The sequence below is a fragment of the Octopus sinensis genome, linkage group LG3 (genome assembly GCF_006345805.1).
Source record: "Octopus sinensis linkage group LG3, ASM634580v1, whole genome shotgun sequence".
In the NCBI taxonomy this organism is placed as follows: Eukaryota; Metazoa; Mollusca; class Cephalopoda; order Octopoda; family Octopodidae; genus Octopus; species Octopus sinensis.
The window spans coordinates 49732178-49760104 of NC_042999.1; the positions used below are offsets into that span (position 1 = coordinate 49732178).

Sequence of the window (27927 nt, forward strand, 5' to 3'; positions counted from 1 at the left end):
GGTCAAAGGTGTAACAGGCAGGGAAAAAACAGTTCATGCTCTACTGCATTTGGGCCTCAATGGCAGTATTGAGTATGCACTCCTCTGCAAACAGAAAGTCATGCACTGAGTCTTCTATCTTGGTCTTGGCCTGTAGCCTCTGCAGGTTAAAGAGTCTGCCATTAGTCCTGAATTTGATCTTGATGCTGGTTTTGTCATCAACGTAGAAGGCATCCAACTGGCTAAGGACATCATGCTGAACAGCATAGGTGTAAGTACACCACCCTGCTTGACTCCATTAATGACTAGAAATGTATCGGAAGAATTTCCACTGCCTAGTACTTGAGTATGCTGTCATGAAACTGATGCACCATGTTGATAAATTTGTCCGGGCAGCTGACCTTTCCCACGATTTTCCAAAACCCCTCACAACTGCTCAATACCCTATGATGATTATGATGATAATAATAAATAAAAATTCCTAACATAAGTAACAAAAAAATAAATCTGGGAGGTGGGGTTAGTTGATTAAATTATCACACTCCAGAAGAGTGAAAAATAAAAAGCTGATCTCAGTCAGATTTGAACACACAATGTAAAGAGGGAGAATAAGTATCTATTTCTTTATTGCCCACAGGGGGATAAATATAGAAGGGATAAACAAGGACAGACAGAGGGATTAAGTCGATTACATCGACCATAGTGCATAACTGGTACTTATTTAATCGACCCCGAAAGGATGAAAGGCAAAGTCAACCCTGGCAGAATTTGAACTCAGAACAAAACATCAGATGAAATACCTATTTCTTTATTATCCACAAGGGGCTAAACATAGAGGGGACAAACAAGGACAGACATAGGTATTAAGTCAATTACATCGACCCCAGTGCGTAACTGGTACTTAATTTATCGACCCTGAAAGGATGAAAGGCAAAGTCGATCTCAGTGGAATTTGAACTCAGAACGTAACGGCAGGCGAAATACCACTAAGCATTTTGCCCAGCATGTTAACGATTCTGCCAGCTTTCCGCCTATTTCATCAGATGTGTAACTGGTACTTAATTTATCGACCCTGAAAGGATGAAAGGCAAAGTCGACCTCAGTGGAATTTGAACTCAGAACGTAACGGCAGGCGAAATACCACTAAGCATTTTGCCCAGCGTGCTAACATTTCTGCCAGCTCGCCGGTACCAGAGGGGTCAGAAAAGTAACTGGCTTCATGTAAAAGAAAATACAGGAGGATCAGTTAATTATGATTTTATTCAATATATTCCTCTCTCACATTCATACACTCCTTGCAGCAGTCCTTCAGTTTTTTAAGCTATGTAAAATAACTCAGAAGGTTGAGCCCTCCAGCCAGGTCTTTCACGATACCCTTAAAACCAGGACCTTTTCAGTACCCTCTCATATTTTATCAGATGTTCTGATGATTCGACCAATCTACTATGCTAAACATTTCTACACAAAGTTGGAAATTTCGGGAAGCAAACTGATTAAATTTATTGCAATACTTCACTGGTATTTTATTTTTGGCACGTATGGCATGTAAAAGCACCCACTACACTCTCAGAGTGGTTGGCCTTAGGAAGGGCATCCAGCTGTAGAAACTCTGCTAGATCAGATTGGAGCCTGCTGCAGCCATCTGGTTTGCCAGACCTCAGTCAAATCCTCCAACCCATGCTAGCATAGAAAGCAGATGTTAAAGGATGATGATGATGATGGAAGGATGGAAAATAAAACTTGTCTCAAAGAGATTTAAACTCAGAGCACAAAAGATGCAAAATAAATTCTGCTAAGCACTGCTCTAATTATTCCACCAACATATTGCCTTCAGAACATAAAGGGATATTAACAAATACAGTAGGGATTTTTATCAGATGTTTTAATGATTCTTTAAATTCTTCACTCTAAAATTAGTGAATATTGAAAATCTTTAACGATCATGGTGAATATTTTTTTTCTCTGTTATTGGAAAATTCTCTGATGCATCTAAGCTGTGAGTTGTTAATGAATGTTCCAAAATATTTTGTGTAATTTAGGTGAGGTTTCAATCTGAAATAAGAAAGAAATGTAAAAGGCATATCAACTCAAAAGATCTTTTCATTTCGAAAATTAACCAGATCATTTTATTAAATGACTAGCTTAAGGTTACCGGCTCTACGTGTGGGTGTGGTTGTTACTTTCTGTTGCTTCCTTTCTGTTTCTTATCGCCACATTCTCTGTTTCTCTCTCCTTTCTCTGTCACTTTCCCAATCTCTTACTCTTCCTTTCTCTTAGACTCTCCTTCGCTTTCTCTTACTCTCTATCTTTATCTACCTCTCTCCCATTTATAAAAAACAAAAAGATCTTGAGTAAGTTGAGAAAGGAAATATTTTGAAAGATCAATCATAAATATCAGGCAGTGACAACAGAAAGCACACTTGCCTTTTCTATGTGCCACTATTTGAGCGATTAAAAATAAGGAAAAAAGGATTTCTTTGTTAAATTTAGAACTTATTTTGGGAATTTTTTGACAATTGACCATGCAAATGAAAGCTCTAAACACGGGCTACATGCAGCTGTAAATTTCTTTCAGAAAAAATGAAAACGGTAAACAACAAAAAATAAAAGGCAAAAATACCTAAAAATGAGAAAGTTTTTCAACTTCAAAAATCTTGCCTTAATTTTCAAAATTTTAAACCCATTTTCCGTGCTTAAATTACAAATCTGCTTCCACTTTACCATGTTGAAAATTTGATTGAAATCAGGCAAAAGGTGTCCAATCTAGACCCCCAAGTGTCCCCCAAAATCCATAAAATCCTCGTTTTCACACCAAAGCAACAACTGTAGCACCCAAAACTTCTCCCAATCAATTTCTCATCTCATGTTACCCCCTCCTGTAAATTTTAATCCCCTTCCAGCCCCATTTAGACCCCTTTTTACATAATCTGAAATAAGAAAGAAATGTAAAAGCCATATCAACTCAAAGGTGATCTTTTCATTTTGAAAATTAACGAGATCATTTTATTAAATGATTATTAATAATATTAACAACAATGAGGATACAATACTTGACATAGAGTATGTCCAACAAACAAAATATTTAAAAAAACAAAAGCATCGTCTCTATTCAACAATTGTATTTTTTTTTTTAACAAAATCATATTTCTTAAAAATCTAAATGACACAAAAGATAACAAACAAACTGTGACAAATGTTTGAAAAGGCCTTCAAAGATATTATCACATTCGAGAAGTCCATATTAGTTCAGAATTAGTATATAAAAATAATAATAAAATATTTCAGGGAAAAATGTTTCCTCCATTTCTATTTTGTCATGAAAAACAGCTGATTAAGGATTATTTTTTTTGCATCATTCTTCATCTTCCAACTACAGAAAATTTTACCATTTTGTCTCGAGTTTAAAAACTTCATTGAAGCCACCCTATAATTCCTCAACCCAGGAAATAAATTTTGCAGCTTACAGCATATTTTGAAATACTTCATTACTTTTAAACTATTATGATTTTACCATCAATTAATAATATAAAGATTAAATTTAAGGAATGTTTTAAAATTCACTACAGGGACTAAATTCTATTCTGTAATTTCTAATCTGCAAATGATATTAATTAAACATAATTAAACACAGGCAGTTGAAAATGTTGTAAAGCAGATTATTATTTCTTTACATTCTACATGGAATTATACTTCTTGTAATTATTTTCAGATTTCAAATTAGATATCTTATGCTTCAAAGTGCAATTTGCTTTGATTTGCACTCATAATTTCTGTTACCAGATATTTCTGTAATGAAGATAAGACACTTGACAAGTTCACAGTCGTTTGTTATTTCATATATAAAATTGATTGATTTCTTACATTGGCACAAGACCACAGGTTGATTGAATTGATTCCAGTACATGACTAGTTGTCATTTTATTGACCCTCAAAGGGATGAAAGGCAAAGTCAATCCAGATGAGATCTGAACTCAGCATGATCAAGGATATTACTAAATACAGTACCACAAGGTACTTTGTTTATATCTGCTCTCCAACATTCTTACTTTATATATATTAGCTTGAAGATGATGATTCACTCTGCTGATACTAAGCTTCTCACTATGTGTGATCCTTAAAGCAACAAAAATATTTCATTTTATCACCTAAAAGATCACATGTGGAAAGAAAACTGAGCAATAACGGTGAATCATTAACTTCAAATAAATTAATAAACTCTACTACATGAATTAAATACTTTTCTTTCATTTGTTTATCCAAACATACACATTACAATATAATTTTCATGGTTGGGATAATCTCTCTGAAAGGTATGTCTTCTTTAAAGTAATCAACAAATAAAACGTCTCTGTTGAGCTGGTACATCAGGGATATTCCAAAGACTTTACAGTCGTCAAAAATGTGCGTAATAGAGATGCCATATACAAGGCTTGCCTCATTAGAAGCTGCACATGCGGGTCTGTGTTTGGTCTCCCAGCAGCAGTAAATACTGCCTGAAGAGTATCTTTGAAAGACTGTGCGAGAATACATAGTTCTGTTCCGAGATGTTGAGATTTCTGCACTGAATTCAAAGTTATCATAGTCTCATAAGCAAAAAAGAACACTTTTGTGACAGAATGCATGCATGTACTCAAGCTGTTTTGCAGTTTTTCTTTCGTGAGAGCTGCATTTATTAGAAAAAACTTTGTATGGTTAATAAATTGTTTGGTTTGGAGATACAGTTTTGATCGAGATTCCTCAAAATAATTTTCATCTTCAATATTTTGTAGTTCTTTAAAGTTTCCTAAATCCACTTGCATGTCTTTTACAAGAGTTTCAATATCTTTTGATGCCAATGACAAACTCTCTTCTCCATTATAAACTCGACTCAGTAACTCAGACTTTGATTCTGAAAATTTATTTTTTGGAATGTTTTCTAATGAAGAACAATCAGATACAGTTTGGAAATGAGTTCCACTTTCGAAATTCTGAATTCTAAAAGAATCCCATATATGTTTAAAAGTAGCATAATGGTTTATTCGTGATGGATCCTCTAAAGCCTGATTGCCACACACAATTGGTTGCCACATATGTATAGAACAGATAGGATTGTCTGAAAAATGTTTACAATTTGCTTCAAATTTATTAGAAGAAGCATTTGTTGCTGAGTTTGCTTCCTTTGGAACTGATGGTCTTGGAGGTACTCCCAAAACATGCTGTAGGGCTTTTAAAGGGCCTGGTTTGCAAGTTGTTGACTTTTGGTTTTGAGATTGCTGGAAAAGAAGAAAATAATGAAATATTAATGCAATATATGGAGAAGAGTATGATATGTTTGTATGGGATTAAATTTCCAAAGAATTTCAGTCTAGTTTAGAGCAGAGAGATTTGCTACTGAATTTCATATTGATGATAAAAGTTACTGAAGAAAATAGTTTTTAATTCAGTAAAATATAGTTTGAGTTAGACTTATCCATATTATAGTTTATGTGGAAGTGCGTGACTTAGTGGTTAGGGTGTCAGCATCATGATTGTAAGATTGTGGTTTCGATTCCTGGACCAGGCGATGTATTGTGTTCTTGAGCAAAACACTTCATTTCACGTTGCTCCAGTCCACTCAGCTGGCAAAAATGAGTAACGCTGCAATGGACTGGTGTCCCATTCAGCTTGGGAACACATATGCCATGGAAACTGGGCCCATGAGCCTGGCTAGGCTTTAAAAGGGCGCATTTATTATTATTTATATTATAGTTTATAGTTATATAAGAGGTTAATCATGTACTGTTCTGTCTTGCTGTGATATAGGTATTTATTTGTGTATAAAAAGAAAATATATATACAGTGGTTGAATACTTATAGCTAACTTTTAATTTGTGTATGTGAGTGTGATGAGAGAGAGACAGAGAGAGAGATTGAGAGCTTGTATGTGTGTCTGTCTGTGATAGGTTGTAAATTTTAAATAATTTCAAAGTGAAAGATGAGGTCAGATGTGATGAAAATAAAATACTTTGTTTATAAAATCAATTTGAGGTGCAGCATTATCACAGAACTGTTAGCATCACAACTATACATGCACAGCATGGTGACTTCATTTCATGACCTTGCAGGAGTGGCTCAGTTAGAATTTTGTAGCCCATTCCACTCAAAAGGTCACTGAATAAGAGTTGTTTAAGGATGATGAACAAAACACACTTTCAACATATGGCTATGATGCTTCCTCATTATTCTTGTACAGGATCAGAGGTGTACATATCATCAGCCACAAAGGAATATACTCAACTGGTGAAGGTCAAGCTATTGACAAGCAAATCTGTGGTACTGAGCAGAATATTTGCTGTAGTGCATCTTTTACACCAAGACAAAACATGTATACATTAATAGGCACAATTAATTAAGACCAGAAGTCATGAGAACTGCTGCCTGGCAGTGTGTGTGCATGTGTGTGTAAACGTATGTATAAATATATGGATGTACAGATATATGCATGTATAGATATGTAGGTATGTATAAATATATGAATGTACAGATATGTGGCACTCTGTCAGTTACGATGACGAGGGTTCCAGTTGATCTGATCAATGAAACAGCCTGCTCATGAAATTAACGTGCAAGTGGCTGAGCTCTCCACAGACACATGTACCTTTAACGTAGTTCTCAGGGAGATTCAGCGTAACACAGAGTGTGACAAGACCGACCCTTTGAAATACAGCTACAACAGAAACAGGAAGAAAGAGTGAGAGAAAGTTGTGGTGAAAGTGTACAGTAGGGTTTGCTACCATGCTCTACCGGAGCTACCAGGAGCTTTAGATGTTTTTGCTCAATAAATACAATGCCTGGTCTGGGAATCGGAACCGTGATCCTATGACCTCAAATCCACTGCCCTAACCACTGGGCTATTGCATCTCCACACAGATATGCATGTATATATAAATATATGTATATAAATATATGTATACATATGCATGTGCATATGAATATGTATAGATATGCATGTGTATATATATATGTATAGATAGATGTGTATATAAATATATGTATGTATAGATATGTATGTTGAAATCTATCCTTGTATAGATGTGTGTGTCGAAATCTATCTGCGCATAGATGTGTGTGTCGAAATCTATCTGCGCATAGATGTGTGTGTCGAAATCTATCCACGTATAGATGCGTGTGTCGAAATCTATCCATGTATAGATGTGTGTGTCGAAATCTATCCACGTATAGATGTGTGTGTCGAAATCTATCCACGTATAGATGTGTGTGTCGAAATCTATCCACGTATAGATGTGTGTGTCGAAATCTATCCACGTATAGATGTGTGTGTCGAAATCTATCCACGTATAGATGTGTGTGTCGAAATCTATCCACGTATAGATGTGTGTGTCGAAATCTATCCACGTATAGATGTGTGTGTCGAAATCTATCCACGTATAGATGTGTGTGTCGAAATCTATCCACGTATAGATGTGTGTGTCGAAATCTATCCACGTATAGATGTGTGTGTCGAAATCTATCCACGTATAGATGTGTGTGTCGAAATCTATCCGCGTATAGATGTGTATGTAGAAATTGAAACTACATTCTTATGATTGTTAATGCAACACTAACCACTCGGCCACACACCTTTATTCTATATTTAATAAAGGAACAATAAAATTAATTTACATAAAGTGAAATATATTTGTTAAAAGCTTACCTTATTTAATGTTGTCCTTGGACGAAGGACTGAGTTTGATTGTGAAGAAATACCTTGCATCATCAAAGATTGCTTATGAATAGCTTCAGATAGAGCTTTGCTTTTATCAGAGCTATCAGATGAAGAAATGGAAGCACTTTTACCTTTTCCTATTGTATTTAAATGTTTATTTTCAAGACTAGAAGTTCTTTTCCAGCAGGTATCAGAGTCCTGTCTAAAGAGTGTTAAAGAATTGGATCGATGCAAATCTTTATTTTTACAAGTGCTAGATCTTGATTTCCTTTTAAGGAGGAAGTCACGGTAGGCCTGTAGTTTCGTTTTGAGAGCAGTGAATGTTTCGCTACTGCTGCACACTTGGGTACATTGAATGTCATCAGATGCTTGAGCAAAGTCTAATGATCTTGATTTAGTGAGATACTGAGCAGATACATTTTCTTCAAGGAATGGAGACCTGCTTCCGTTCAAAGACAACTCCCTAAATAAAGTTTGTGTTTTTGATTCATGGAATGCTTTATTATCACATTGAGAATTAAAATTTGAATCAACCCTTTTTTCCATGTCATCACTATAATCATCACCAATTTTCAACATCACTATTTCACTGTGACCCCTTGATTGAGAGGTATCAGAAATATGAGATGCTTTGTGATGTTTTGGAATAAAATTGTCCATACTTTTATCACAGCTAAAATTTGATCCTTCTTTGCCTTTAAATTTCTGCATAGCATCACTATTATCATTTTCCTTGATAGGTGTTTGATAACAACCATTATCATCTAGTGTGGTATCTTGCAGACTTTCGATATCACTACAACTGTTTCTCAGCAAGCTCTGTAGTGATGCAGATTCTGAATAACTTTGCATCATGGGAGAATTAGTTTTAGAAGAGGTTAGCCCTGAGTCTGGAAGTGTTGAAGCTTTTGTGAATGTTTGAGATCGTTGAACATTGGTTGGGGGTATCAAATGAAGAAGAGTTTTTAGCTTTTCTGAGACTGAGGTAGGGGACTGGATATTATCTCTGTTATAGCCTTTTGAATCCTGTTTGCTGTCATCTTCTGATAATAAAGCTACAAGTGATTGACTTTCAACAGATTCTTTGGAACCAAACTTCTGAATACTTTGGTCATCTTCAGTTTCCTCGAAAAGCAGATCAATGGAATTTGCCTTCATATACGAAGAAGATTTTCGGAATCTGGTTAATATGGGTGATGGAGATAATGCTGCAGAAGATGTTGATTGAGGTTTTTCTAGCCGATTACACGATTCTGATGAAGATGAAGATGATGATAAGGGTGGTGGTGGTATCACTAGCAAAGAAATGTCCTCTTCTACAGATAAGTTGCCGCTGTCATGGCCACCCTGACTTGTGTCGGAGTAGCTGCCATCCCCTGACCAACCACTCCAACTGGGAGTCCTTGCTTCGGCAGTAGCCTATCAGAGAGAAAAATAAAACGGTAAAAATATTAACTACAAAGAAATTTCAACAATGTAACCATTAATCATGTTCTCATGTAATTTTTTTTTGTCCACATGTGTGCAGGTGTGTCTGTTGAAATGCATGTATTTAACTATTTCTTTGTTTTAATGTGAAGCAAAAAACAAAAAATACAAAGTTATATAGTAAAACTAATTATTTCCATGATGGCTTTACCTTGCTGTTGAGGTCATAATAAGAATGAAACAATTTACTGTACTTTCTATACTTGCCTCTCAAAATTATATTACTCTTTATTCTCTTACTTGTTTCAGCCATTTGACTGTGGCCATACTGGAGCACCACCTTTAGCCTAAGGAATCGACCCCAGGGTTTATATTTTGTAAGCCTAGTACTTATTCTATCAGTCTCTTTTGCCAAACCGCTAAGTTACAGGAATGTAAACACACCAGCATTGGTTGTCAAACAATGTTCGGGGATAGACCCACAAATATGCACACACACACACACACACACACATATATACATACAACGGGCTTCTTTTAGTTTCCGTTTACCAAAGCCACTCACAAGGCTTTCATTGGCTCAAGGCTATAGTAGAAGATACTTGCCCAAGGTGCCACACAGTGGAACTGAACCCAGAACCATGTGGCTGGTAAGCAAGCTACTTACCACACAGCCACTCCTGTGCCTATCATCCAGCATTAAATATATGAACAATAATTTAACTGGATCATGGAAAAAAATCAAGCTGGCTGTGGACAAATGTACTGCTAGGCATTTTGGGAGGAGAAACCCAGCGTCCACTTACTCCCTCCACAACACTAATCTCAAAAATTCTTCGTGTGAACGTGACCTGGGTGTTATTGTCGACAGCGATTTGCGTTGGACAAAACACATCGCTAAAATTGCCAAGAAGGCTGAGGGTGTCTTGGCATCACTCACCAAGTCCTTTGTGAGCCGCTCTCCGACTATCTATCTGCGGCTTCATATAGACCTCACCTGGAATTTGCATCACCGGTCTGGAACCCCTATCTTGCCCAGGATATTAATCATCTGGAAGCCATTCAGTGACGTGCAACCAAAAGAATACCCTCCATCAGGCATTTGCCATATTCTGAACGCCTTACTTCCCTGGGCATGGACACATTGAAACTCCGACGTCTGGCAGCTGACTTGGCAGACACCCATAAAATTATCAACCATCTTACAAACAATAACTCTGAGCACCTTTTCAAACTCCACCCGTCTAACACCCATGGACATATTTACAAAGTCAGAAAACAGCAGAGCTCCCATGACTTTAGGAAACATTTTTTCACGCTGAGAGTTGCTGAAGCATGGAACAAACTGCCGGCATCAGTTGTTAGTTGTCGGAGCACTGCATCCTTCAAAACTTCCATGCTTCCTGAGATTCACCAACACTACACCTGATTTCTTCCCCTCCATACACACACAAGCATGTATCTGACTCATACGTTGTTCGCTTTCCAGACATTTGTACATTACTGCATATACTTTATACGCACTTTCTGACAAGTTGTGGTGCACCTGAGCACTGTATACAATAATTTCATTATTATTATTATCAGTAAAAGAGAAGAGAAATGTAATCAGCATAGACATTGGAGGGGGGGGAAACTATGGTGGATAAGATTTCCTGAACATGTGAAGAGAATTTAAGAACCAGATTACAATTCTATAAAGGAAAGCTAATAAATCGCTTTTGTATTTGCTTTGCAAGATTCTTGATATGAAATTGTGTGTTGAAACAGATTTTGCTGTACCTTGGGAGTTATATGAGCTTCTTATTGGTATAATCACCCTCTCAAGATGCAACTAAAGCTAATAAGTGATTATTTGGAAATGGATGAATAAATTTTGATTCTGATGTTAGATGACAATGCCAAAAAAGTGAGGCAAAAATATTGATGAGAAATGATTTAGAACTACCCAAATGAGTCAGAATATGCAGAGTATGCAAAGTCATAAACGATGAGATGGCCTATTTATACAGTGGTGGGCATAAAAATATATGTGGTATGAAAACTGGTAGTAACTTTTACAGACATTTTCTCACATGAATATCGAACATTTTATTGTATATATATATATATATATATATATATATATATATGTATATATATATTGAGACAGAAACACGGATATGAGTGATAATAAAGAAAACAAACATTTATGTGTCTGGACAAATAGAAAAAACATCTAAGAAATGAAATGTTATAATGAATGAAAAAAAAATTACATAAAAATTAACTACAGAAAACATACGAATAACACTCAGACAAAACGGGTAAACAAAACAATATGCAAACATACTAAATGTGTGTGTGTGTGTGTGTGTATGTGTGTCTTATAAGACACATAAAGACAAGCAAATAAAGTGACTGCATTAAAATTATAAAGAAGAAATATTAACGTTAATATGACTTTCTGTATAAATGTATTTAAGCATGAATAAATATATCTATAAGTATAAATGACAGGAAAAGGTATGAATGATAAAACTATGATGAGGAATATAACTATGACATGACAGTAAATTGACATGGAGATTGTGTATGTATGTATATATATATATATATATGGACTTGCCCATCAATTGGCAATAGATGAGGTTTTTGCAATTTCTTACTAAATAACTACAGAGATGATTTGTTTGTAGTGATTAAATGTTTTATGTTCACATAAGCTCACTCCCTTCATAAAATCGACATTGCCTGTTCATCCGATGATGAAATGATTGCAGAGTAATGCAAAATGAAGTGTTTTGCTTAAGAACATAACACACTACTCAATCTGGGAATTGAAACCATATGGCCAACTGGTTAGGCTGTTTTCTGAGCAAATTAATTATATTCAGTAAAACACCCTCTGAACATTCTGTAAAGTATAGGTTAACAAATGAGCAGATAAAACATAAGCTTAAGATGTCTTTTTAGTCTCGTAATGTAAAAAAAAACATGACAACCTCCCAAGTGCTGATGCTATGACAAAATGCATATAGTCTCTTTGTAAAGTGATAGGTGATAGAAAAGGTATCTAACTATAAAAACCAAAGCCAAAAATAAAATATACAAGCAAGGTATGATCTTCCAGTCCATCTATAAAAGTACTAAATAGTAGTTGACTTGGACTGTGGTAATCTGGCAAACCCTTGCCAGCAGGGAAGTTGATGTAAAATTATGTAATAAATGGATCTCCAGTTTTTATCATAGGTGTTTTAATTATTTGATCAATGAAATGGCCTCCTCATTGAATTAGCATGTAAGTGGTTGGGTATTCCACACATGGTACCCTTAATATCATTTTCAAAAGGGATCAGTGTATAATGTGTATCACAGCTTCTTTTTTAATTTAAAGGCATATAAAAACTGCCAATTGAGCATGGTCGATGCTAGTACCACCTGACTGGTTCCCATGCCGGTAGCACATAAGGTACCTACTACATTCTCGGAGTGGTTGATGTTAGGAAGAGGATCCAGCTGTAGAAACCTTACTATATCAGATTAGAGCCTGGTGCAGCCTACCTGCTTGCAAGTTCTTAGTCAAATCGTCCAACCCATGCCAGCATGGAAACCAGACGTTAAATGATGATGACAATGATGATGATGATGATTCCTTTCAATGGGCTTTCATACAGTTCTGTTCATCCACTTCCTTTCCTAAATTTGGGTTGACTAGAGGCCATGATAAAAAAAAAAAACGCTTGCTGAAGATGTTCTACTCTTAGAATGAGTTTGAATGGTGCATCAAGACCAAAACGCAAATTGCTTAACTGTTCAGCCATCCTGGAGAGTTTAACAATGATTTCAAATTTTAGTACAGGGCCAGCAATTTCGGGAGAGGTGGGGGACAAGTTGCTTACATTGACTCTGGTGCTCAAATGGTACTTATTTTATCAACCCCAAAAGGATGAAAAGTAGAGTTGACCTTGGAGGAATTTGAACTCAGAACATGAAGACAGATGAAATGCTGTTGTGTATTTTGCCCAGCATGCTAATGGTGCTGCCAGTTTGTTACCTCCTGCACATTTTAAAAATGAAAGACCTTTTCAGGATTGCTAAATAACTCGGCTAGTTGGAGTAATTAATATGATACCACTCTGAGACTGCTTCTGATGTTACAAAACCAAGCAAACTATTTTAACATGTCCATATTTAAATTAAAACATTCGAACATAACATGATATAAATATATTTTAGGTTCCTGACACAACCTTAACCCTTTCATTACTGTATTTATTTTGAGATGCTCTGTGTTTCTTTCAATTACTTTAAATATAACAAAAAATTTAGTAAAATAACTTGGTTATCATTCAGCTAATGTTAGGAACATAAATTTTGACTAAGGTTTGGTAGAAGATTTTAATTCAAAACTCATGGAAACAAGACATTTGTACTTAGAGCCAGAGCTGGTTTCAGCCAGATTGGTAACAAAGGGGTTAATAATGATAAATAAAAGATGTTTTCATTAAAGTCTTTGAAATTCTTGGTTATCTTAGAAGCGAATTTAAAAATGTAGGTAGTAAGTTTCATTAGAATATGCTCATGAGCTTTATCCAATGAAATTACTTCTAAAAAGAGAGAAACAAGTTTGTTGGGTTTTTTTGTGTGTGTGTTTTTTACTGATAAAGTATTTACAGTTAATTTTTATCAGATAACTGAAATAACAGTGTAAACATCAAGCATAATAATATGTTGTTTAATAGGCAACACTGTCTAATTAGATTTATGTAGGAGAACTACTGGTGAAAAGATAAAGAGCTTTAACATTTCTTTGAATAATCTATGTGTTGTTATGTAGAAAAGAAAATAGTGGGGATTGATCAACTTTTAGTCATCTTTACAATCTCTAATAACTTCATACAGAAACAGGTTGTTGTTTCAATAGGACAACAAATTTTCAATAAAAGAAACCAGCCAGTATCATGAGTAAAATCTAAGGGCTACATTGTGGTTCTTCCTACTAGTTGACTTTTATTTTGATAATTATCAATTTCAAATGCCAGATACAAAAACAGAAGGTTGGTATCTCTCTGCTCAATGCTTAAAATTGCAGTCAGGTGAACGTTTGAGGACATACATAAACAAAACATGCCGGTACAAATACTCACAGATAATCAACATATCCATTTGGGGAGGAACACTGGAAAAACAGATTTTTGGTCATGATGACCCAGTTTTTAATTATTTCTGATTGATAGTTTGGAAAGCTGTTTAAATTTTAATGTATAACTTTGAGCTTTATACTTGCAATAAGTTTTGAAATTAAAAATGAAACAGGGCAATGGATCATGACAACATATTTGAGACACACATATACACATTTACATAAATTGATACACATTTACATAAATTAATCGTCATTTTAACATCCACTTTTTCATGCTTGCATGGGTCAACAAATTTTCAACAGTCAGATCCCCTTCCGATCTCCAACCCTCACCTCTTTCCAAGCAAAGTAATACTTCCCCATAGCCTGATATGTTTTACCAGAAAATTGTAAACACAAACTACTTGTATAATAGTAATGCTCTTTTGCAGCTCTCATGCAATGCAAGACATATTTCTTTATTGCCTACAAGGGGCTAAACATACAGGGGACAAACAAAGATAGATAAAGGGATTGATTACATCGACCCCAGTGCATAACTGGTACTTATTTAATCAACCCCGAAAGGATGAAAGGCAAAGTCGGTCTCGGCGGAATTTGAACTCAGAACTTAGCAGACAAAATACCTATTTCTTTATTGCTCACAAGGGGCTACACACAGAGGAGACAAACAAGGACAGAGAGATGGATTAAGTCGATTATATCAACCCCAGTGCGTAACTGGTACTTATTTAATCGACCCTGAAAGGATGAAAGGCAAAGTCGACCTCAGCGGAATTTGAACTCAGAAAGTAATGGCAGACGAAATACCGCTAAGCATTTCACCCGGTGTGCTAACGTTTCTGCCAGCTTGCTGCCTTTTGTGCAATGCAAGACAAGGAGACACACACACATGAAGGTTTTGTTTAGATCTCATTTTTCAAATCCCCTCCCAAAGCTTTAGCAGGAAAAACTTGCCCAAGGTGCCATGCAATGCAACTGAACCCAAAAACCATATGGTCGAGTGGAGACAAACATTTTAACATCATCAATGGTGGCACTTACCTACCTACCTACCTACTTGTATATGTACATACATATACAAACATACAAACAACTAGAGGTGAAGAAAACTCTGCTATTTTAAATACTCATAATAAAAGGAAGCAAAGAAAAACTAATAAAACAGTAGTCTAATGGTATTAGTAACCCTTGGATGTACAATAACATTCTTTGACACAATGAAATAACAACTAAAGTGAACAATAATGTCTACCGCAATGCTATTTCTAAGAAACTCTAATTATCATATTAGCAATTTTCTAAAAGTACAATCAAGATTATCTAGACTATCTATCATTATTTAGTTAATGAACAATTAGCTTTACTACTTTTGAAGTTGTGATAGTGAAACATAACTGTCTGAATCTATAAATTGTTTTAATTGCAACAGAATGTTAATTTATTAGTAATCAATTCCAATTATGATTGATTGTGTAAATAACAATGTAGAGGAGAATAATTAGAAATTCTTTGTAGCTGTGTAATGAGTCTATTGATAATATATTTAATGCTGAGAACCCCCCCCTCCCACACACACACTCATTAGTCTTGATTGAGTAGAGCTATGGGGAAAGAACTCTGATCCTTACCATCCCATCATTTAGGGGTAATGTTGAGCTTGATGAAAGAATTCCAATCCTTGCCATCTCATCATTTTAGTGGGTTATGTAGGGGTGCCTTTTCCAATGTATTCTTTAACTAGCTTAAGGTGAACCATTCTACACGCGGGTGAGGGTGTGGTTACTTTCTGTTGCTTCTTGTTGTTTCTTATCGCCACATTCTCCCTCTTTGTTTCTCTCTCCTTTCTCTCTCACTTCCCCACTCTCTTACTCTTCCTTTCTCTCGGACTCTCCCTTGCTTTCTCTTACTTCATATCTTTCTCTATCTATCTCTCTCCCATTTATAAAAAACAAAAGATCTTGAGTAAGTTGAGAAAGAAAATGTTTTGAAAGATCAATCATAGATATCAGGCAGTGACAACGGAAAGGTCTGCTTCAAGGTGGGCAGCAAAACACTAACATTTAAAAGGGACAGACGAACTTACTAGCTGAATAAAAATTTAAAAAAATATTGGAAATCAAAGTTTGAAGGGATAGAATCTCAGGATAGTACACTCACCAAAGCAACAACTGTAGGACTCCAAAACGTCTCCCAATCAATTTCTCACCTCAAGTTACCCCCACCTGTAAATTTTAATCCCCTTCCAGCTCCATTTAGACCCCTTTTTACATAAAAATCCAATTTGTATCAGTGTTTACCTTCATTTTATAGATTAGATTAAAGACAGCTGGGTGAGACTTCAGGAATGATTTCACTACTATTTCTTCAACCTATCAGCTTAATTGAATTTCAGAAAGCAGTGCCATAGTAGTTGAAGCCTGCACCTCTGGTAAACCCTTTCGTTACCAACCTGGCTGAAACTGGTTCTGGCTCTGAATACGAATGTCTTGTTTTTCTAAGTTTTGAATTAAAATCTTCCACCAAACCTTAGTCACAATTTATGTTCCTAACACTAGCTGAATGCTAAGTTATTTTACTAAATTCTTTGTTATATTTAAAGTAATTCAAAGAAACACGGAGCATCTCGAAATAAATATGGTAATGAAAGGGTTAAGCAAGAAAAGGTATTACCAACAGTGTTATAGGAGCATTCATTGTATTTTAGGAAACTGAACATCTAAATAACTTTCCTTCTGATTCAAACACTTAAGAAACCTCCTAATTAATGTTTAGCATAGGTTTCGGTAACAACAACACAAAATTTCATTGATGAAACCTAAGAGAATTTTATCAGTCAAACTGAGATCTTGACTGATAAAACTGCATGCAATACCAGGAACCAACTACTTTCTTTGAAATTTTGGATAACATTATTGCAGTTTATCAATAGGATGTTTCAATTTAATTTCCTTTCTTATAAATTATTGATACATAAGCAAAGCTTACTTTGATGCTTTAATGTATTACAGAATAAATCAATAGATTTTAGCCAAGATTTCTTGCATACGTTTAACTAATTTATGATTGTTCAGTACATTTAAACATCTTTTTATATCAATCTCTCTGTGGACAGAATAAAGGACCAACTTAACTAGTTTCAGTCTGCCTAGAGATTTCATCAGCAATTTCATACCCATCTCCAGCTTCCCATCTAGATATGAGTATATACTCACTTTTACTAAGAGGTTAATTAAAACTTGAAATCAGTCATTTGCATAAATAAGGCGTCATGATTAATAAGTGTGTATGTGTTAGCAGTATTTGAGATTTATGCTGTAATGTACTACAAACAAAATCTTTAGATTTTTGACCAACACTGTATGTAAATCAGCCTTAATAAACTACACTGGCCAATTGTAAACAACTGCCTTTTTATGCAGTCTCTTCCTGCAGTTGAATTAGTAGAGGCATTAGGGTGTTGGATAAAATATCGCACAATATTTGTTCCAAATCTTTTTGTTGTGTTGAAATACTCTTTTACTTGTTTCAGTCATTTGACTGTGGCCATGCTGGAGTACCGCCTTTGCTTGACTAAAGGCGGTGCTCCAACATGGCCACAGTTAAATGACTGAAACAAGTAAAAGAGTAAGAGAATATGTTATCTTATTGCTTATATGTGGAAGAGGTCGTCAATGTATCTCAATTCCTTGTGTAGACGCATGGTACATTAGAACTACCAAAACAGATTGTTATAGAATATCTGAAATGGCAAATTAAAAAAAATAGTACCTTTTGATTTTGACAAGTACCCTGAGGAGACACATTTGCACCTATGATGCACCACAATTGTTTGTACAGTACCTTGCATGTGAGGTACTGGTGCACAATAAATCAAAATGATCACAGTGAGTAAATAATTTCATGAATTCCAACTTTTTTCATTTTTATATATGTATATACAAAAAAGTGGAGGCGTGTGGCTTAGTGGTTAGGGTGTCAGTACCACGATCATAAGATTGTGGTTTCGATTCCTGGATCGGGCGACGCGTTGTGTTCTTGTTCAAAACACTTCATTTCACGTTGCTTCAGTCCACTCAGCTGGCAAAAATGAGTAACACTGAGATGGACTGGCAACCCGTCCAGCTGGGGAACACATACGCCATAGAAACCAGGAAACCAGGCCCATGAGCCTGGCTAGGCTTTAAAAGGACGCATTTATTTATTTATATACAAAAAAACAAGTTTAGAATAATGGCCATTACACATCTTTCCTTTATTGTCCTATAGCTATTTCCAGTAGTCTTAATACGTATATTACTGATAGGTTTACTCAATGGCTCTATATGTATATGCATGTTTACCTTGAGATATACGTATGTGTGTGTGTTGATTGTCTCCTTGTCTTGACATTGCCTGATAGTGGTCAACAAATGTCACGGACATACAAGAGAAGCTGTTCATTTTCAGTCTTCTATGTCGGGCCATGAGGAAATATTACCTTGAATACAGTCAGGTGAGGGATAATAATCAGAAGGGTATCTACCCATTACAAATCTGCTTCAAGGGATTCTGTCTGACCAAGCAAGCATGGAAAAGTGGACATTAAAACAATAACAATGATAACATCAATGACAACAATGACGATGATGATGACTGCACTTTATAGAGATATCACTTATCCCCATCGGAATGTTCACAATATACAGGAAAATCTATCCCAATTTATTAAATTTAGGACAATTGTGTCCCATTCTCAAGCAATGCAGTCTCTGTGAGTCTGCCTATCACCAACCTATTGACAAGACTTTCATAAACATGAAAACTGTCATAAAGACCCTGTTCCTTCTTCATATTGAGGTGATTTCTTTTCCCTGTAACATAGAATGACTGAATCATTATGAAACCAACAGATCCACTTCTTTTACTTACTTTGCTATTGAGACTTAACCATAATTAATAGCACACATACAAATATATACAACTATCATTCTTATGAGAGAACAAAGTACCTTTTTGTAGAGTCTCAAACTAACAGAAATAGCAGCCAAATCTCCATCAAATTATATTCCCATCATCTTAAATAAAAGGCAGGACACACTCTACTTTTGTCATAGATTTGTAGATTTCCACAAGCATAAATTGAATTTGGGATATATATTTTCTTACCTGCACTTCGCAGCATATATCTTCATCAAGACTTGGAGGTGGTGGCACAATCAGTTTTGCAATCAATGAATCTATATCTTCATCTAGTAAACTTGGGCAGTGTTCAGCGCTTGCTGATCTTACCATTTGTTGATAGCGCTTTGTTCTGAACCTACTACGTCTTGATGCTGGAGTGTCAATTGAAGAAGATAATGTCACAAAGGATGGGGCTGTCTCACTTCTTGATTCGATTGTATGCATTGCCATTCTCTTGTCTTTGGGTTTAATTTTGATTGGCTCAGCTGAAGTACTTCTTATATGACATGGTGATGAGGGTGAATGTATTTCAGCAGTCACATTGTATATGTCTACAAAGAAACAAAAAGCACATTTTAGGATACTGTAAGCTTAACCCTTTAGCACTCAGATTACTCTATCAAATGTAATGATTATTTATTCACTTTGTTATGAATTAATTATGCATTATCTCATAGCTTTGAAATTTCAATAATGTGATTGATTATTTTTAGAGTGACATTGTAGGTTAGGTATGAAAGGCAGGATCTGACTAGCTTGATTTAAAAACAGTAGAATATTTGGGTCAGATATGGCCTGTTTAAATGCTAAGAGGTTAAATATTCAAATATAATGCATATCAAAATAGTTTCTTTAACGGCTGCAGATTAAGAGGCTCTCCATCACATCAAGCTGTAACCATCTTGAGTTCAAATCCACCTATCAAAGATTTTCTACTCATATAATTTTCTCAATATACATATCAAAGTAAAAAGAGATGTTTACCCAAAATCGTTTCATATTTCAACTATATAACAGAATTATCTTCAAAATTTTGAAAAAAATTGGCTTATTACCCAAGTAGATTGGAAATTTCTTGTACACATGCAATTGTGCTACCCACATAACAGGAGTTTTGTTGTTGTTATATGGACAATCATCTCAAATATCATCAAAAGGACATTTCATTGATTAGTAACCACTTGGGACTCGCTCCTCAATACAGATTAAGGGCCATAAAAATGATGTTTCTTATCCCTGTTGCTTCATCTTATATAATACTGCTGCCACATGCAAGTGTACCACACTTTTCACTAATTGTTGTTGGAGCTTTTGTCACTGTGAGCAGATAGTACTTATTTCAGTTGAGCATACTGGAGTGGTGTCGAGTGTCTTGCTCAAGGACACAGCATATTACCCAGTCAAGGAACTGAATTTACAACTTTGCGATCATAAGCCCAACACCTAACCACTAAACAATATGCCTTGACACTGCTTCTTCATACCACTGCTATGGCAACTGTTCTTCAGAATTACCACTGTGTTCCTACAAGCCTCTAAGCCTTCAAATTGCATCAATGTGAAATCAATTCTATATTAAGCTTGTTGTTCACAACATGAGTGAATATACCATTATTGAAATGCAGATGTAATAGCTTGTATATACTATTATTGAAACACAGATATAAAGCTGTAATAAATGACAGCTAAAGTGATTTAACCCTTTTGATACCAACCCAGCTGAAACCGCTTCTGTCTCTGTAGTAAAAATGTCTTGTTTCCAAAAGTTCTGAATTAAAATCTTCCACCAAACATTTGTCACAATTTATGTTCCTAACACCGGCCTAATGATAACTAAGTTATTTTACTAAATTCTTTGTTGTATTTAAAATTAATTGAAAGAAACATAGAGCATCTCAAAATAAATATGGTAACAAAAAGGTTAAACACCTAAATTTTAAATCAGCTGATTCACTTTGAATACTAATATATTTTGTTAAAGAGTATAATTAAGAATTTACAGGATGAAAAAGACAACTCTGGTTAGAATTCTTGTTTCTATAATAATATACTATGTCACCATGTTACAAGAGATGAATAAAAAGAATGGTAACAGGAAAGGCATCCAACAGCAAAATACTGATCCAGAAGACTAATCTGACCCACAACAGTGTGTCCCAGAAGTCAAACACCATTCTGGTTTCCATTTAAAATAATTAAAGCATTTTATTTTATTATGTTTTTCTGCATGTTTTATTATAGTGGGTGCTCAATTTGAGCATTTGTTACGATTAATTTCAATAAAGTGCTTTTAAAATCAATAAGGGTGTATTCTTTCAAAAAACCAGGTTGGTGCGCGACTTCTGGGACACCCTATATATGTAAAACAATGATATTAATCTGGTGTTTGAAACTGATCGTTTACAAAATATTTATGATATATTTTTAATTTTAGATTAATATATTTAGTATTTTATCAATATAGTTAAGGTATTGGTTTACACTGTTAACATACTTGACAAAGATAAGCTGATGAGAAAACTTTTATGTTATTAGCCTGAACCAGTGAACAAGCTTTAATGCTTTCACTTAATCTGCAAGAATTTTGATGTTAGGTATGCTTGATATGAGCTGATCTAACTATATCAAAAGAATGCTAAGGATATTTCAGTACCAGAGATATCTGATAGCCAACTAACTGGACTTTCTTAGGGAACAACAGAACAAGTGCAATAGAGGGTGATAATACCATGAGAATCTCTATTAATAAACACAAGCGTGTTGAAAACTCTTATTTTAAGTTTTCTAACATGCTATCATTTAACTGCAAAATATGATTTAACATCAAGATATGACAGTGTGTCTATTTGGTCAACATTCTCTCACCTGAACAAGGGCTTGACATGACTTTCACACTTGCTTGATCTAATACTAAAGATACAGGATGTACCAGCTTGGAACTTTGTGGCTTGATCTGTTGCAGTTGTTGTTGTTTTTGGTGACAAACTGGTTTGAAACTGGTTTTGTTTTCTATTTGGTCATCATCAGAAAAGCCAGGTGGTGGTGCACTGGTAAGATTGTGAGAAAGACTGATGCATTCTTTGTTCATTGTCACCTCTGGTGGAGGAATTAATGTTAAGTCTAAAACAGAAAAAGAAAGGAAACATTTTCAGAAATATTGAAAAATATCTTTCATACTCTCTCTTCATATGCCATGCCTACAGGTGTCACTGATTCATAGACTTCCATATCAAAATTTGAAGATATATTATTTTTCTTATGGAAAAATACAGCAGTGGTTACTTGTTGCCTTCTGCCATAAGTCGGCGAACTGGCAGAAATGTTAGCACGCTGGGCGAAATGTGTAGCCGTATTTCGTCTGCCATTATGTTCTGGGTTCAAATTCTGCCGAGGTCGACTTTACCTTTCATCCTTTCGGGGTCGATAAATTAAGTACCAGTTACGCACTGGGGTTGGTGTAATCGACTTAATCCGTTTGTCTGCCCTTGTTTGTCCCCTCTGTGTTTAGCCCCTTGTGGGTAGTAAAGAAATATATTTATAGTTTTTGTACTCTGTTTCTACTCTCCCAAGTTTACTTTTGGTGCATTGAGGCTGTTTAACCCTGAGGCAGGGATACTGGTTCACATAACATCAGAGCATGTCAATACACAAGTGAGATTGTGTGATGCATGTTTAGGAGTCAACACTCAGTTAAGTCCTGGATGCATTAGCCACAGGATCATCATCTTTTATTAGACCCACAACTAAGATACTCGACAAGGTACTACCACCTGGACCATAATATGGGAATAGACGTGACTAAGGAATAATTCATACTCACTCATGCTTCTAAACTCACCAACTGGAATCATATCATATACATTCACGATTCAAAAGAATCAGGTATTTAAATAGTAAAAGCACCAAAGTAGAGTCAGGGATAGTGCTCCTGTGTACTAACAATGTATACCAACATATACGTATTTTACTAAAGTAAATGTGGATTTGACCTCCCAGTTATGCATACATCACAAATGACTGACTGAATATACCAAATGTACAGGGGTACACTCACAGCACATATTCTACCATTGACTACAGACTCCAGAACCAAATGTATGAAAGGTTCTGAGTTAGGTGAAGAATAAATAATAACACAGATGGATTGCCATTCACTACAGCTGTTTGAGACATGTTCTTTATTGATAAACAAAAGTGTTACATCATGCAAAAAAAAAAAGCATTTTCATCAGGTGATTATGGGTAAGAATTAACAATTAGAACTTCTCACAAGACAGAGTATAGCGCCAAATGACTCAACTGACCTGATTTTCTCCAGCCAAAATTAGGTTGGTGTTGAGTCTTCTGGCACTATGCTATTTTGTGAGAAGTTCTAAATGTCAATTCTTACCTGTATTCCCCTGATGAAAACTTTTCTTTTTGTTTTGTTTTGTTTGCATGGTGTTACTCTTTTGTTCATCAATAAAGAACACATCTGAAACAACAGTAGGGAACCATAACCCTTGTGTGTGTATGTGTGTGAAGGCACATGGCTTAGTGGTTAGGGTGTTGCACTCATGATTGTGAGATCATGTGTTCAATTCCCAGACCAAGGCTGTGTTGTGTTCTTGAGCAAAGCACTTCATTTCACATTGCTCTGTGATCATTTCACCATCTGACATGTGACACACAGTGAACCTGTACAGGTAATGGAGGGAGTGAACTTATGTGTACACAAACATTTGATCACTATAAACAAATCATCTGTGTGGTTGTTTGGCAAGAAATTGCCAAACTCTCATGCATTGTCTAATGACAGGAGAGTCCATGATGTATGTATGTATGTATGTATTTATATATGTGTGCATTTCTGCATGGATACTTGTGTGTCTGTGTGTGTATGAAAAAATAGTATATTCTAGGAAATATATCATTGAGACTAATTACTTGGAGATGCCATCTACATAAAGAAACAATAGATCTTTTTAATATATTGAATGCATTTAGCATCACCTATCAATCAGTAAAGAAAATTGTCAATGAAACTGGAAGTGTGGAGAAGATGGAAGAGTCTGCCATTTCAGAAATAGTGAAATAGATATTACTTTGGCGAAATAGTATTCGAAGTGAAAAGAAATAATCTCTGATATTTTCAGCAATTAGAAACCTGTTACTGGATATTGATGTGTCTGTAGTTAAGATCTGGGATGTTGGTTTGGTGGGTCTGTCAGATTATCATTTGAGATGCCTAGCAGTATATGTCCTGGTTTATTGCATTCTGACAGCAATGTTTGCAGTGAATCTGGTGCAAAGCTTTTGTTAGACTTTTCAGAAAGCTTTTGGTTTTAACAACACTTGTAGCATGGGGAGGGGATATGCATGGACAATCACTAGCTTATCACAAAATAAACCCCCAACAAAAAACATAACCTTGTCCAGGCCTGCATGTATTGTCAACCCTGATGAAAAGTAGCCCAAGATGTGCGTGTGTACGTGTGTGTGTGTGTTTATATTGCATCAGTATGAGGTGAGAAATTGGTACATTCAAGCAAATTTACTTTGTGGTGTTTAACCCTTTCGTTACTGTATTTATTTTGAGATGCTCTGTGTTTCTTTCAATTACTTTAAATATAACAAAGAATTTGGTAAAATAACTTAGTTGTCATTCAGTTAGTGTTAGGAACATAAATTGTGACTAAAGTTTTGGTGGAAGATTTTAATTCAAAACTCATGAAAACAAGACATTTGTAGTCAAAGCCAGGGCCAGTTTCAGGCAGGTTGATAATTAAAGGGTTAAGTCTGACTCAGCTATTGCCCCTTCAGATTAACATACTTAAGCCATTTTATAAATTATGAATATGATGAAGCAAATATTATGATTGATACATGTGATTGATAACAACCCTTCAGTGGTGTGCTCTGGTATGGTCACCTGCTTTGTGGTTATTAAGCTGAAGAATAAATGAGGAATTGAAAAAGAAAATGTTTCAAATATTTGGTTTCTGAAAAAGTCACAGTTATTGATACCTTAAAAAGGAGGATAACAAATTTATGTTTACAAATGAAATAATAACAGAACACAAGCCTTGTCCCATACAAGCAGAAAAGTTTGAAATCATCATCATCATCTTAAATGTCTGCTTTCCATGCTAGCATGGGTTGGACGATTTGACTGAGGACTGGCGAACCAGATGGCTGCGCCAGGCTCCAATCTGATCTGACAGAGTTTCTAGAGCTGGATGCCCTTCCTAATGCCAACCCTCCGAGAGTGTAGTGGGTGCTTTTACGTGCCACCTGCACGAGGGCCAGTCAGGCGGTACTGGCAACAGCCACACTCAGATGGTGTTTTTTATGTGCCACCTGCACAGGAGTCAGTCCAGTGGCACTGGCAGCTTACACATATTTATTCATAAGTTCCACACCAAAACATTGCATGCTATTCTTTATTCCAACTGCTGTCTTATCAATTTCTTTTCATTTTCACAATGCATTAACCAATAACTTTTCAAGTTTCACATAAACTGAGCCGAACTTTTTATCATTTTGTTCTGTCATGACCTTCAAAAATACTAGAAGAAAATGTTTTATTTCTCAGGCACATTATACATAAAGCCGTATAAAACTATAAAAAGGTTAGAAAGACCAGCTAAATACTCCTCGTACTAAACCATGTTATCTGTCTTCCCTTCTTTGGATCTTGCCTTTTTCTATGTTTCTGATGAAGAGCTCCGCTCAAAACATTAAACCCTCCTTCTTTCCTGAGCATCCAATAATACTATACGTGTACCTCATCCTCACATTGTTGTGTTTTCATGTTTGGATTAACTATATATATATATATATATATATATATATATATGGACAGGCATGGTTTTGTGGATAGAGATGCAGGCGTGGCTGTGTGGTAAGTAGCTTACTTCCCAACCACATGGTTTTGGGTTCATTCCCACTGCAGAGCACCTTGGGCAACTGTCTTCTACTATAGCTTTGGGCTGACCAAAGCCTTGTGATTGGATTTGGTAGACAGAAACTGATAGAAGCCCATCGTATAGGAGTAAATGTGTGTGTCTTTGAGCCTGTGTTTGCCACCCACCACTGCTTGACAACGAGTGTTGGTGTGTTTATGTCCCCCATAACTTAGTGGCTCAGAAAGTGAGATCGATAGAATAAGTACCAAGCTTAAAAAGAAGTACAGTGGTCAATTCATTCGACTAAAAACTCTCCAAGGTGGTGCCCCAGCATGGCCGCAGTCTAATGACTGGAATAGGTGAAAGATAAGATACTTTTTGACAATCTAGTGCCAGAGGCTCTTAGACTCTGAAGCAAGATGCAGTGGTCATAAATGATATTCTTTGATCTTCGGTCAGCTTGATCAGGGTTGGTGTGGAGTTCGAAGAACAAGAACTTACCTATAATATCAGGATCAAGACATACACTGGCTTTACAGTCTTTGTGGCAAGATACATGAAGCATTTCTGAGGGTAGCTGATCAGGACTGTGTAAACCAAAACTGCTGATTCCTTGTATCAGCAAGTGATTGCTATCTTTGTCACGTGCTTTTTGGGAGTTGGAACTGGATTCTTGCCCTGGAAAAGAAGAACAATGTTAAAAATTAATTTAATGTGAAAGTATATTTGCTAAAGCATTTTTTTTATACTAAAGCAAATATTAAATAATCTTAACTGCTACATTATATATAAGAACTGCAAAATATTCTGTAGAATTTTAAATATGTTGTGTCTGGGGAGAGTAATTTTCTTTTTGTGCTTTAAAATGTAACACACTCACCAGTAAAATTTCCACTTATTTCTTATTTTTATAGAAATAAAAAATTAAAAAATTAAATATAAGAAATAAGTGGAAATTTTACCGGTGAGTGTGTTACATTATAAGGCACAAAAAGAAAATGACTCTCTCCAGACACAACAGAATATGCTTCAACACATGAACTCGCATAAAGAATCTTGCAAATCAAATCCAAAACCGAAATATTAAAATAAGTTGAATTAATTATAGCAATTATCAAGTGCTTTCATCAACTTCAACGTGAACTAATCTAATATAGTCCAAGTTTTATAAACTCAGCTGCCAAAAATGAGTAGTACCTGTATTGCAAGGGGCCAGTCTTGTCACATTCTTTGTCACTCTAAATCTCCCTGAGATCTATGTTTAGGGTATGGTGGTGTGTGCAAGATTGTTCCTTTGATCGAATCTACTGGAACCTTTGTTCCATAACCAACAGAGTGCCAGAATTCTGCAATGTGTTTGGCTTTATTAACGTTAGGATTTTATCTAACTGCAGCTATTTATATTTTATTGCTTGCCTTTTGATACAAGGTCAAATAACTAGACTATTACGCTGTTAAAAATCCCCTTTAGTTTCATCTATTATATGATATATAAAAAAAAAAAGAGAAGAGCTGACAAATCCAGATCGTTTGCCATCAACTGAAAGATGTTTCCCCCTGCTCCATTTCTCATGTGTATATATATATATGTATATATGTATATATGTATATATAGTTATATATATATATGTATATATAGGTATATGTATTGTATATATGTATATTATGTATATATATGTATATGTATATATATGTATATGTATATATATGTGGGTATATGTAAATATATGTGTATATGTATATATAGTAATATGTTATATAATATGTGTATAGGTAGATATATGGTATATGTATGTATATATGTATATGTATATATATGATATATATATATATGTATATATGTGTAGATTGTATATATGTATTATAATGTATATATG

General features: G+C 35.3%; 1 protein-coding gene across 3 annotated transcripts in view; it reads right to left on the reverse strand.

Annotated features, from left to right (window-relative positions):
- Window positions 1-3175: 3175 nt before the first annotated feature.
- LOC115209653 overlaps window positions 3176-27927 on the reverse strand; it is a 909254-nt gene continuing 884502 nt past the window's right edge. For 2 of the 3 annotated variants that reach the window (XM_029778119.2, XM_029778118.2), the window contains exons 18-22: window positions 26552-26728; window positions 22029-22283; window positions 19368-19714; window positions 7652-9082; window positions 3176-5231 (exon numbers count right to left, since the gene is read on the reverse strand). In XM_029778119.2, coding sequence (XP_029633979.1) covers window positions 4344-5231; window positions 7652-9082; window positions 19368-19714; window positions 22029-22283; window positions 26552-26728 — 3098 coding nt within the window. In that variant the 3' untranslated portion in view covers window positions 3176-4343. The remainder of the gene's footprint in view (window positions 5232-7651; window positions 9083-19367; window positions 19715-22028; window positions 22284-26551; window positions 26729-27927) is intronic. The other variant, XM_036500965.1, reaches the window with a different exon arrangement.